The sequence below is a fragment of the Protopterus annectens genome, chromosome 10.part0 (genome assembly GCF_019279795.1).
Source record: "Protopterus annectens isolate FY-2018-M chromosome 10.part0, PAN1.0, whole genome shotgun sequence".
Taxonomy (NCBI): Eukaryota; Metazoa; Chordata; order Ceratodontiformes; family Protopteridae; genus Protopterus; species Protopterus annectens.
Genome location: NC_056744.1, coordinates 117,186,123 through 117,196,460, shown reverse-complemented (window position 1 = coordinate 117,196,460; position 10,338 = coordinate 117,186,123). Strand labels below are relative to the sequence as shown.

The 10,338-nt window shown below is 37.0% G+C and overlaps 1 protein-coding gene across 1 annotated transcript in view; it reads left to right on the top strand.

The window, feature by feature from the left end:
* NOL11 (nucleolar protein 11) overlaps positions 1 to 3,222 on the top strand; it is a 1,613,635-nt gene extending 1,610,413 nt beyond the window's left edge. Inside the window, exon 16 of the mRNA XM_044086719.1 lies at positions 2,772 to 3,222. Coding sequence (XP_043942654.1) covers positions 2,772 to 2,888 — 117 coding nt within the window. The 3' untranslated portion in view covers positions 2,889 to 3,222. The remainder of the gene's footprint in view (positions 1 to 2,771) is intronic.
* The last annotated feature ends 7,116 nt before the right edge of the window (positions 3,223 to 10,338 follow it).

Here is a 10,338-nt window from a genome sequence, read left to right as displayed (position 1 = left end):
CATCATGGAAGAGAAGACAGCAACAGACACAGGACCCAAGACTTTGGAATTCAGGCCGACTGAGGACAACCTGCCAGCAGATTACCCAAATGTATTGACTGCAACAGTGATGCACTCAAACATCTACATTTATGGTAAGTGTACACAACTGTACTTTATCCTTTCTTTTGAAAGTGGCAAGGACAGTTACCACAAGGTTCCTCATAGACCGTATCTACTCGCACAGCCAAATCAACTTCAGTTGTCTAGATGGATGATTCTTTTTGGGCACCTGTTTACTGAGGACGTGCAGTAGGTACTAATGGAGCAAAAAAATCTGCCACTAAGACATTGTGTATTAGTAAATTGAAACGTTTTTTCTAAGTGTTGCCAACAACATAACCAGCACCCATTGAGGTCTAGTTCTCTGGTTTTACAATATTTGTGAGTTAGCCTGTGGCCTTTCTACACCTCCATTAAGGTTCATTTATAAGCCATTTCAGCATGTTTGCCCCTGAATCCAACTCTTTCAATGCCTTTTCATGTCAGAATGCTTTTAATTGTGGTTTTGTGCAAGTGGCCACAAAGAAACCCAGTGGTTCCTCCTTAGCTTTTCCAACAGAAAATTAAGATCCTAACGCTTGCTCCATTTGAACCAGCAAACCTGGCTGAATGTGAACCAGCTAATCTGGTGACTTGATGTTCTTGGCACAAAAACAGTTTTACTAATTACCCCGACCTCTGCAAGAAGGGTCAACCTTCTCATTTTTCACAGAGACAGGGTTTCTTTGAGAACTAATCCTTCTTTTAAGCCTAAAGTATGAGTTTACTTTAAGCCAAACTATCCATCTCACCATTTGCTTTCCTGACCGTAAAAAAATAAAGTAGAAAGGATACTCCCTACCTTGGATTTCCACAGACCACTCTGGTAATATCTTGACAGAAGTAAATATTTTATATCTTCTGATCAATTGTTCATCTGTTGTGAGGTAATAAGAGGGGACAGCCTCTATCTAAACAGACCTATTACATTTTGCTATACTCGCCACAACAAAACTATTCCAGGCAGGGTTAATTCATTCATTCCGGGACGTTTGCTCTGTAACTTCCAATGGGCGGAGGCTAATCCCTTTGACAGAATCAAATTATGTCTACATATTTCAAACAAATGTTCGTATCTCTGGAACCATAGGGGTTATGCAAATAGTTGTCTTTCGGCTTTTCTGTTATGCAGATAGTATAAGTGGCAAATTCATCAGCACAAGTTATTTTTATAGTTGTTGTATTATTTAGGTTCTAGGTCCTAACCAAATTTTATAAGTCACAGTAAACACAGTAACTATCACATTTGTAATATTTTGTTAACAGCTTACAATATCTCAGCAACCATTCATGTTACACATGTACTGTTAGAAGCATTTTATTCACCTAACTGAGAGCTTTCATGTGAGGCCAAGGAGTTCTGTGTTACTTGGTTGTTGAGATATTTAGAAAAATGGCAAAATTTTATCTGTATAAATTAATATCATAAAAACAGCAGTTAATATCAATTTACCTGCACTAGACAGAGGTCAAATATTAATGCATTTCAGTTTGTCGTTGTTAAGCTTTAGGATTAAATATTTTCAAACCGTGTGCATAGCGTGGTTTTGGAATTATTGATGCAGATATGAACTAGCAGTATTTGATGCCTAGAGGTGTCAGTAGGAGTTAACTGCAGATCCACCTGCAGACGTCAGTTTACATGTAATGAGTTAAGGCCCACTCTACCAGGGATTTGGCTTCATCTCGAATTCTAGAAGCTTCATCTAGGTCCTCTGTACATTTGCAAAGCATTACAAGCTTTATTCCTTCTCTAGGTCTTGATCAGGGTTTGCTACAGCCATTCTCTCGGGGCTCCTAAATCGTTCCCCTTACATTTCCAAAATGTAGTAAGCTAGGGTAATCTAGCCATACAACTAAGGCTGCTGCAGCAGTTATCAATGTGATGAACATAGTACAGTTGTGTAAATAAACTTACCATAACAGTAGATATTTGAATTATCACTGCTGCAGTAGCCACTCCTTCCTTTCACCCACCTTTTTTTGGTGATGTTTATGCCAGGGTGTGGGTATTTTTTGTTTTGCTTTTTCCTTTCAGGACTAAGCCTCCCCCGCTCTCTGTTGGCATGAAAGTTCTGAAGAGCTTGTTGCCCAAACGTATTATTTTCGTCAACTCTGCTTCATGGCCAGCTGTTATGAGAAATGCAGGATATAACCCCATACAGCCAAGACTACTGCAGCAGTGCTCATTCGAACATTTACTGTTACATTGTTTACTTGCACACCTGTACTTTCCATGATGGTCTTTGTTTCATGATAGTCTTTGTTTCAGTACAAGTGACAGTGATGGCTCAAAACAGCATGCCCCAAGTTGTGTAGCATTCTTTTTAATATCACTGAATTTGATTTATTTTCACTAAATATTTACATTCTTAAGGGGTCTGAAACTTCATCCTTGAAGTTAAACAGCATTTTGTTGCTTTTTTTTGTAGTGCTTCATGTCAGCATGTTTAGCAGTGGTATATTTAGTTGCTTCATAAGCGCAGCACATCTGCACACGAGTGTCTATTAAACAATGCCATATTTTTCTTTGCATGTAGAATAGTTTTCAGTCATTGAGCATTTCTAATCTTTCATCTTTTTTTTGGTCCATCATTTAAGACTTGTATTCATAGCAGTGTCAATCACCCTGTTGTATATTGCATAAATAACTGTAGGTTTAATTGAAAATGTTTTCTTTTCCCTCTTAGGTTAAACTTTGTTCTGAACTTGGCAAGATGGAAGGAACATTGAAAGAATTTTACAAAAATAGGCAGAAAAACAAAGACACTGGGTTGTATTCCATTGAAGTCATAGAACTTTTTTAAAGAACTCTAGAAAATATTTTAATGTTATTTCCTTGCACAAAGTGTTTTTTTACTTTTTCTTTCTTTCACAAAGTGAAGGGACAGTCATGCATCAACTGAATCTCCTAAGGATTGCTGGGGTGGCTCCTTTTGAAATGTATTGGTGTTAAAGAAACCAAGGAACTCCCATCATGCAGTTGTCCAGAAGACTTGGTTCTCAGTTACTTTTATATATTTTTTTTGCAATATTTGAGTTCTCTTGCTATTTGGCAGTCAAAAATATGTGACACTTCTGGAGAACATGATGCAAGTCAATACTGAGTTATTAAATAAAGGTTGAATCCTAATGCCTCTATTTTGATATGTGTATCTAGTTTCATGCAGGTATGTATGTTTCATATGTCTGTAACTGCCCAGGCACAGTTAAGTAAATCTAATTTGAAAAGGTCCATTTGCAGACTGAAGATACAGAGCAGTTAGCTCTGATATTGCTGACTTTTTAATTTAACATTTTGTGTTGTACCGGGCTGAATTTTTGTTGTGTGTATTGGTATGGTTTGTTAAGGGCGGCCACGGTGGTGCAGTGGTTAGCATTGCCGCCTCACAGCAAGAGGTTCTCCGGTTCGATCCTCAGCTGGGGTGCCTTCTGTGCGGAGTCTGCATGTCCTCCCTGTGGTCGCGTGGGTTTCCTCCGGTTTCCTCCCACATCCCAAAGACATGCTGCAGGTGGATTGGACACTCTAAATTGGCCCTAGGTGTGCGTGTGAGTGTGCCTTCTGTGGAAGGTTGGGCGCCGGGCTGGCAACTCGACACCGTAAAACTCCACTGCCATTCAATGTGCGGACAAGGTGATCCGCTGTGGCGACCCCTAACCGGGAAAAGCCGAAAGAAGAAGAAGAAGAAGAAGTATTGGTATGGTTTGTTAGTTTACATTATTTGTTGTATTTTATTTGTGAAAAGAAATGAGCATAGAATTAATTTTTCAAAGATTGTTGTCAGCAAGCTAATCTTAAAATGCAACTTTCATCCATTAATGGGATCTCCCAGCCTACACTGTCCAACAATCAGTGACCTACTTTTTTGTCCATTAAGTTCATTCCTTCATGATCAGTATTAAAGGACTTTAGGTAAGCTGATGGGTGTATCTTCTGTCCCCAGTTTTTCCCACCTCTTGTATGGAATATAGATCAAGCTAATATCAACAAAACGTTCATGTTTTAATATAATTCCTTGTTTACTTCATAGTGTCATTTTACTATCTATCCATTTTTTTTCCACCACTTGTCTTGTGGAGGGTTGTAGTGGAAGTTAGCTGGAGAGAGCAGACTTTATCCCTAGCAAACAGTATTGAGCTTATCCTGGTAGACTCTTAGGCATTCTGAGACCATTTGAGTGAGAGAGAATCTCTCCAGCATGTCATAAATGTGCAAGGACATCTAACTTATGAACAACACTTCAGGGTTCTTAAACATCTCCATATTGGGTAGGTGTTCGTTTTTCAGCTGAAGAGAAAATCCACCCTTCAGAGGTAGAACCATGACCTCTGATTGTGGAAAACCTGATTTCCCTCTCCAGCAAACTGCTCCGTTGTGTGCTGGAGATCAGTCATTTGACGCCAGAAGAGTATCCTCTCTAAACAATAGACTGCAGCCTTCACTTCAGGCATACCAAAGTGTGCAGGTGTAGTCCTGTATTTATAATGTTTATTTCTGCTGATAAATGTAGATGTACACGTTTCTGTAAAAGTAAGTTTTCTTAATGTCTAGTGATATATTTTTGAGCTTTGGATCATCCGAGTAGAAAATAATTAAAAAAAAAATCAGGAATATTTGTTAAATATGCACAAGAAAAAGCTGCAGACTGATGACTGACCCCTTGCGGAGAGACTCTGGCCTTATTCCATGACCTCTTCCAAACATTTTTCAAAGGTTGCTTTACCACTCTGTTATTCAACCAGTATTCGATCCACTGTCAGAGGCTGAAATGCTAAGTGTGTATAGTTTTTAACACATTGTTTATGGTGTACCTTTGTAAATTAACATCTAATTTGATTTTATTTTACAGCAGCCACTGTTAATGTTACTGCAGAAATTTGTAGATGGGCATTGACTAATCTTTATGTAAACATGTTGAAAAATCTTATCTTTAAGTTATCAGACAGAAGACTAATAGGCCTGTAACAGGTGAGGTGTCTCTTGATCGTTCCATTTTAAAAATGGATTTAATTATGCCTGTTGTCAAGTCAACTTGTATCTTTTTTCTCCTGAAATATGCATTAAGTTTTAAATTCATTAGCTGGGGTATAAAATTAAGAATTTTCAAGTTTTTTTTTTTTTTTTTTTGGGCTATGCCATCCTTACCTACAGCTTTAGTTTGGTTTGATTTGATTTATTTGAGAGCGACACTCTCACAATTAGACATTGCATGCAAGTCATGTCACACTTCTGATGTGGGTAGAAGATTTTTGTTTCCTTTTAAATTGACATTCAGAAAAAAGCTTGTTGATTTCCTTGGTTGTCAACTTTAGTATTGTAATGTACATCTGTGCCGTCCATAAATATTAAAATAAAAAAGGACTTTGCCCATGAAGCCTTCTAGAAAAGACAGGATAAGAGATGGAGGCTAAGGTCAAAGGGTGAGAAAGCCCGCCCATGTCCTTTGGAAAGAGGATAGAATTTCAAGAAGGGTAAGGAATCCTTTGTGCTGTTTAGTAAACTTGGCAAATAAACTGAGTTTCCATGACAACATAATCATATAGTAAAATTATGGAATATCTTGGTTTTATAAAATTTCTTCAGTGTTCTCTCAAATCTCCTTTTAACAAAGTTGCACATGAAGTCAGCTGGGGAGACTCAAAATGAGCTGCAAAGTTGTAGGTTATAGGGCAGGTTAGAAGTTTTCAACCCCTGCAGGGCTAGTGTGTTTTGACCAGCATCCTGCCGCCATCTCAGTGGTGACAATGGCCACCTTTGACAATGAGTACTCTGCCATTGTATTGATCATTCCTAGTACAGTCCTAAACATCTAGACTTTTTAGGTTAAGGAAATTTTACAGAAACTGTGTGCATTCACCAGCTTTTGATGGCTTATGCAGCAAAAAGAGAATCAACTGAGTTTATTTCCATCTCTGAGACTGACATGAAGCTCCTAAAGAATCTTTCTGAGACTTCAGAAGCTCCTTTTACTGATGGTCTTTGACACTGTCAGAGTCCAGACGAGGTCTGCTGCATTTCGAGTGCTGGTGAGACGGACATGCTTGCTTGGCTCTGTGGTTATAATTTTCTGAGGTGAATTACAGCACCTGCTACAGAATGTATTTTTGTGTGCAGATGTTTTGGCAGATTAAGGAAGTTGTATCCAACTTCAGGTAGAGAAGAAGCTTTAGCTTGCCTCCCACCATAACAATAAAAATAAGTAGTTGCTCAAAGACCTAAACAAGGAGTTCATCAAGAATGTAAAGCCTTTCACAACCTAAGGAGGTTGTGAGTCCTCAAGTATAGTAAGAGCAAACCCAAAAAGTCCAAGTAGCAATAAAAAGCTCAAACCACTTTCCAGGCCACAAACCCCACCATTTATTTTTTCATTTATAGTGGTTAACATCTAAGCCACGTAAAACTGAAGAATTAACACACAAAGGAAAAAGACTGGTTACATAAAAATATGTACATGATCATAACATTGCATATTCAATACAAAGTGGAAAAAGCTATGCCAAACATTGGTGTGTGAAAGACAAGTTCGAAATATAATTAAATAAAACAATTATTTTGACTGCATAAGTGGGAACAAAAGCTTTTTATCATAATGACTACTGAATCCATATTCCCTTGGAATGCAAAGGGTCTTGCAGGTATAGGCCAAAAATAGGAAAGTACTAAATTATGTTAAGAAATGCAAAGTGCAAATAGCAATGCAAAATCCAAGATAAAAATGCAGGGTAATGAAGTAATCACAGTGGTGCTTCCCTAACTACCTGTTAAAAAGAGAGGGATTTAAGGAATGGGTAGTTTCAAATATTATAGTCATTAGGGAAGATGGTCATTTATTCAGAAGGGATAACTAGTGAGTGGGATAAAAGGAGCTTAAAATAGGGTAGATATAAAAAAAGATATGGTTAAGAAAAAGGAAATATTTACAGGCGCTAATAAAGATTAAAGTACTGCAGAATAAAGGAAATCTCAGAGAGGAGGAGGAACAGCTGCAGAGTACCACAGAGAACATAAGGGAATATTTGGATAATCGTTAGCTTAGAAGGATTGCTGTTAAGCAAATATGTTTTGATAACTCCAGGGTGCACAAACTTTTAGCTAAGTGAATTGGGCAACAGAGTAAAGATGGTTGTCATCAAAATTGGGCAACCTCTGAAAAAAAAAAATAACCAGAGATCCTATAGAGGTATGAAAGATTTTAGAATTATGCAAATTTGTATAAAGCAGAGTGATGGGAAACCAAGAAAGAGCACAAATGGAATCTTTATGGAAGACTTGATCATAAAATAATAAGAGGAAGATAAGGTTCAACCAGTAATAGTTAAGATAGGAACAGATGAGATAAAGTGATGAGCCAATCTGCTAAAGATCTGGAAGATTTTTAATGATGTTTTAAAAGGATGTGAAACAGCTTCTTGAAGAAAGCTGTGGTGGCCATATTAATCTGGGGGGGGGAGCTCCATCTGATCCAGTCTCTGATATAGACCCATTTAATTTGTAAACCATGATTATAAGGTGTTTTATGTTTATATTAGCTAACAGAGTGGCAAAGGTATTGCCAAAAGTGATAGATATGAATCAGTGTGGTTTTGTGGAGGAGAGGCAAACATTTGACCTTAGAAGTACAATGATGATCCAGAGGGAGGCAGAATGTAAGAAAAAAACTGCTATTGGTGGGTCTTAATGAAGAGAAGGCTTTCAGCAGAGTAGTCGGGGAATTTGAGGAAGATGAAGTATTTGTATTCCCTGATACAATAAGGTTAATTAGGGGAATATATGAAGGATCTGAGGCAAGAATTGAAGTGGGGAGAGTTCCTCTCCAATAAGTTATGTTTGAAAAGATAAACCAAGCAAGGGTGCCCTCCTTTTCCTTTATTTGCTTCATGTTTAGAGCCCACTGACAAAATAAGAGGCTCAAATTTAAGCATATGATTGGTATGGTAATCAAGAAATGTTAGCTTTACTTGCAGATATTTTAGACTTGATAAATGCTAAAAAGGAGATATCAGTGTTGTTGGGGCATTTAGAGGCAGTTTCATGTCTTTTCATGATATAAAATGAATGAAGATAAAACAAAGGCTATAGTGGTAATGTATCCACTCATAACTTTTGTTCAGCAAAACCAATGAGAAGATGGATTAATTCTGTGTGTGGATTAAAAATGCTTCGGTTTTGGGAGCCAAGGAGATTTGGGAAGAGACCAAGGACAAAAACTGAGAAACCGTAAGCTCTTATTTATGGATAGTAAGACGCAAGCAGTGAAAATGTTTTAGTCCCTTTATTTTCATATAGGTCAGGTATATTTTTTTTTATCAGCCAGCTCATACTCCCTTATATGTCCTTAACATGCTTGCCTTAAGAAAATAGATGCATCAAATACTTGCACAACCTTTCTCACACTACTTAACAGTAGTATACTTCAACGCACTTTCTTCTAAAATTAGCTTCCTGCTTCTTTCTCCCATCTCATTTCATTATACTTGAGGCTCATTTATGCTTCTATATCTCTCTTTCTACCTCACTATTAATACTTATTTTCTTCTCCCATCTGTTCAGTTCTACAAGTTTTAAACAGGTATATTTCTGGTTTATTTTTTAGTTAATATGAAAACAGTTTTTATTTTTTTTTTAATCTTTTGTGTATATCTTGGGTACTCTACGTTACCTTCTGTATTTTCTTAATTTTTGTATTTTTTCACTTGTATATTGCATATATTGTCTATGTCTTGCTAATATTTCTTGTATAGTTAACATTGTATTTTTTCTTGTGGAGCTTTTCTCCTCGGGTCTCCACTGAAAATGGGCCTTTGTCCTCCGTGGACTTACTCTGTTAACAAAAGATAAATAATAGAAGAAGTGGACAATAAAGAGTTGAACAAATTTAACGAGGAGGGAAAGAGGGCAACTGTTAAGTGGGAAAAGTTCCCCCAATAGAACAGGGTGGTTTAGGATTACTTGATTTGAAGGGATATTTTAGAAATAAACATTTAAGGTTCATATACATAACACAAGTAGAATGTTAAAATTCAAAGTGGAAAGGGATGATAAAGTTGGGAGTAAGGTTATAGAAATAAGTAGTGTGGGATTTTTTTGAATGCAGATCCATAGGGAAACTAGCCACCATACAGAGATACAGGTTATTATACAAAAAGTTGCAGAAGTATTCTATGAATTAGGCCAACGTGAATGGCGAAAGGAGATTTTGCCAGTAGTATTGACTGCAGGTACAGACACTGAAAATAGGCAAGAGGGGGTTGGAATTTATTGGGGAAAACTGGCAAAGGAACCAAGATATTGAGAGCAAATAATTAGAGAACTGTAATAGAATGGGATGAGGTGAAGTTTAGGCTAAAGTTTAGAGACTGCTTTTCCTATAAGGGAACGACCTACTCTGGTAGAGTTTTTAGTCAAGTCTAGAACAAAAGCTGCTGCTGAAAAGGGATAATTAGTAGGCCGCACAAAATACTGCCTGATAAATATAAGAATCAGTCAGAGAATGTTAAAGATTGGGTAGAGACTAGAAAAACAAATTTACAAGGGATCAACAATGGGGTATTTTTATACCCTAAGTAGACTTCAAGGAAATTTTCCCTTGGTTAATAGAAAATGTTGAAAGCGTAATGGGGAAGAAAGGAGTAACAGGGAAATTTTTTTTTGGGGGGGGGGTAATCTATTGGCAGATTTAAAAATTCCCTAAACAGTACTTTGACAGAAATATTGGTGAAGCAATTGGGTGTAAATAAATTAATCTTTTTAGCTGAGAGACAGGATTAGACTTGCACAGGCATAGTACGTCCTGAAGTTTTTTTTTAGCTACCAAAAAAGCAATTACTAGAAAATGGAAAGCAAAATCTAAACTAAGTGCATTTAAATGAATATGGTCAGAGATGAAAAAATGGGAGAGCTGTTTAGAAAAGGGGAAAAGCAAATTACATAGAAATAAATGGAATTTTGGGAGAACAATACACTCAGAATAACGTTCAGGAGGATGAATAAAGGAAGGTAGGAAATGAGTGATTTATGAAATTCACTGAAAAAGTTGTAAAGAAAATGTAATGGATAATGTGTGTAGATGGAAAATGTTAATGTGATTTGTTTTCTATTAATGTATATGTGCCTATGTCTTAAGCGATGTTTTGTGTTTAAAAAAATCCATCCATAACCAGATAAACTACTGAAGGGGTAGTCTTACCAAAAGTGTAGTTATGCTGGCTCATGCCTCTGTATAACTTTATCAATGTTCCTAGCCCATATAGTCTAAG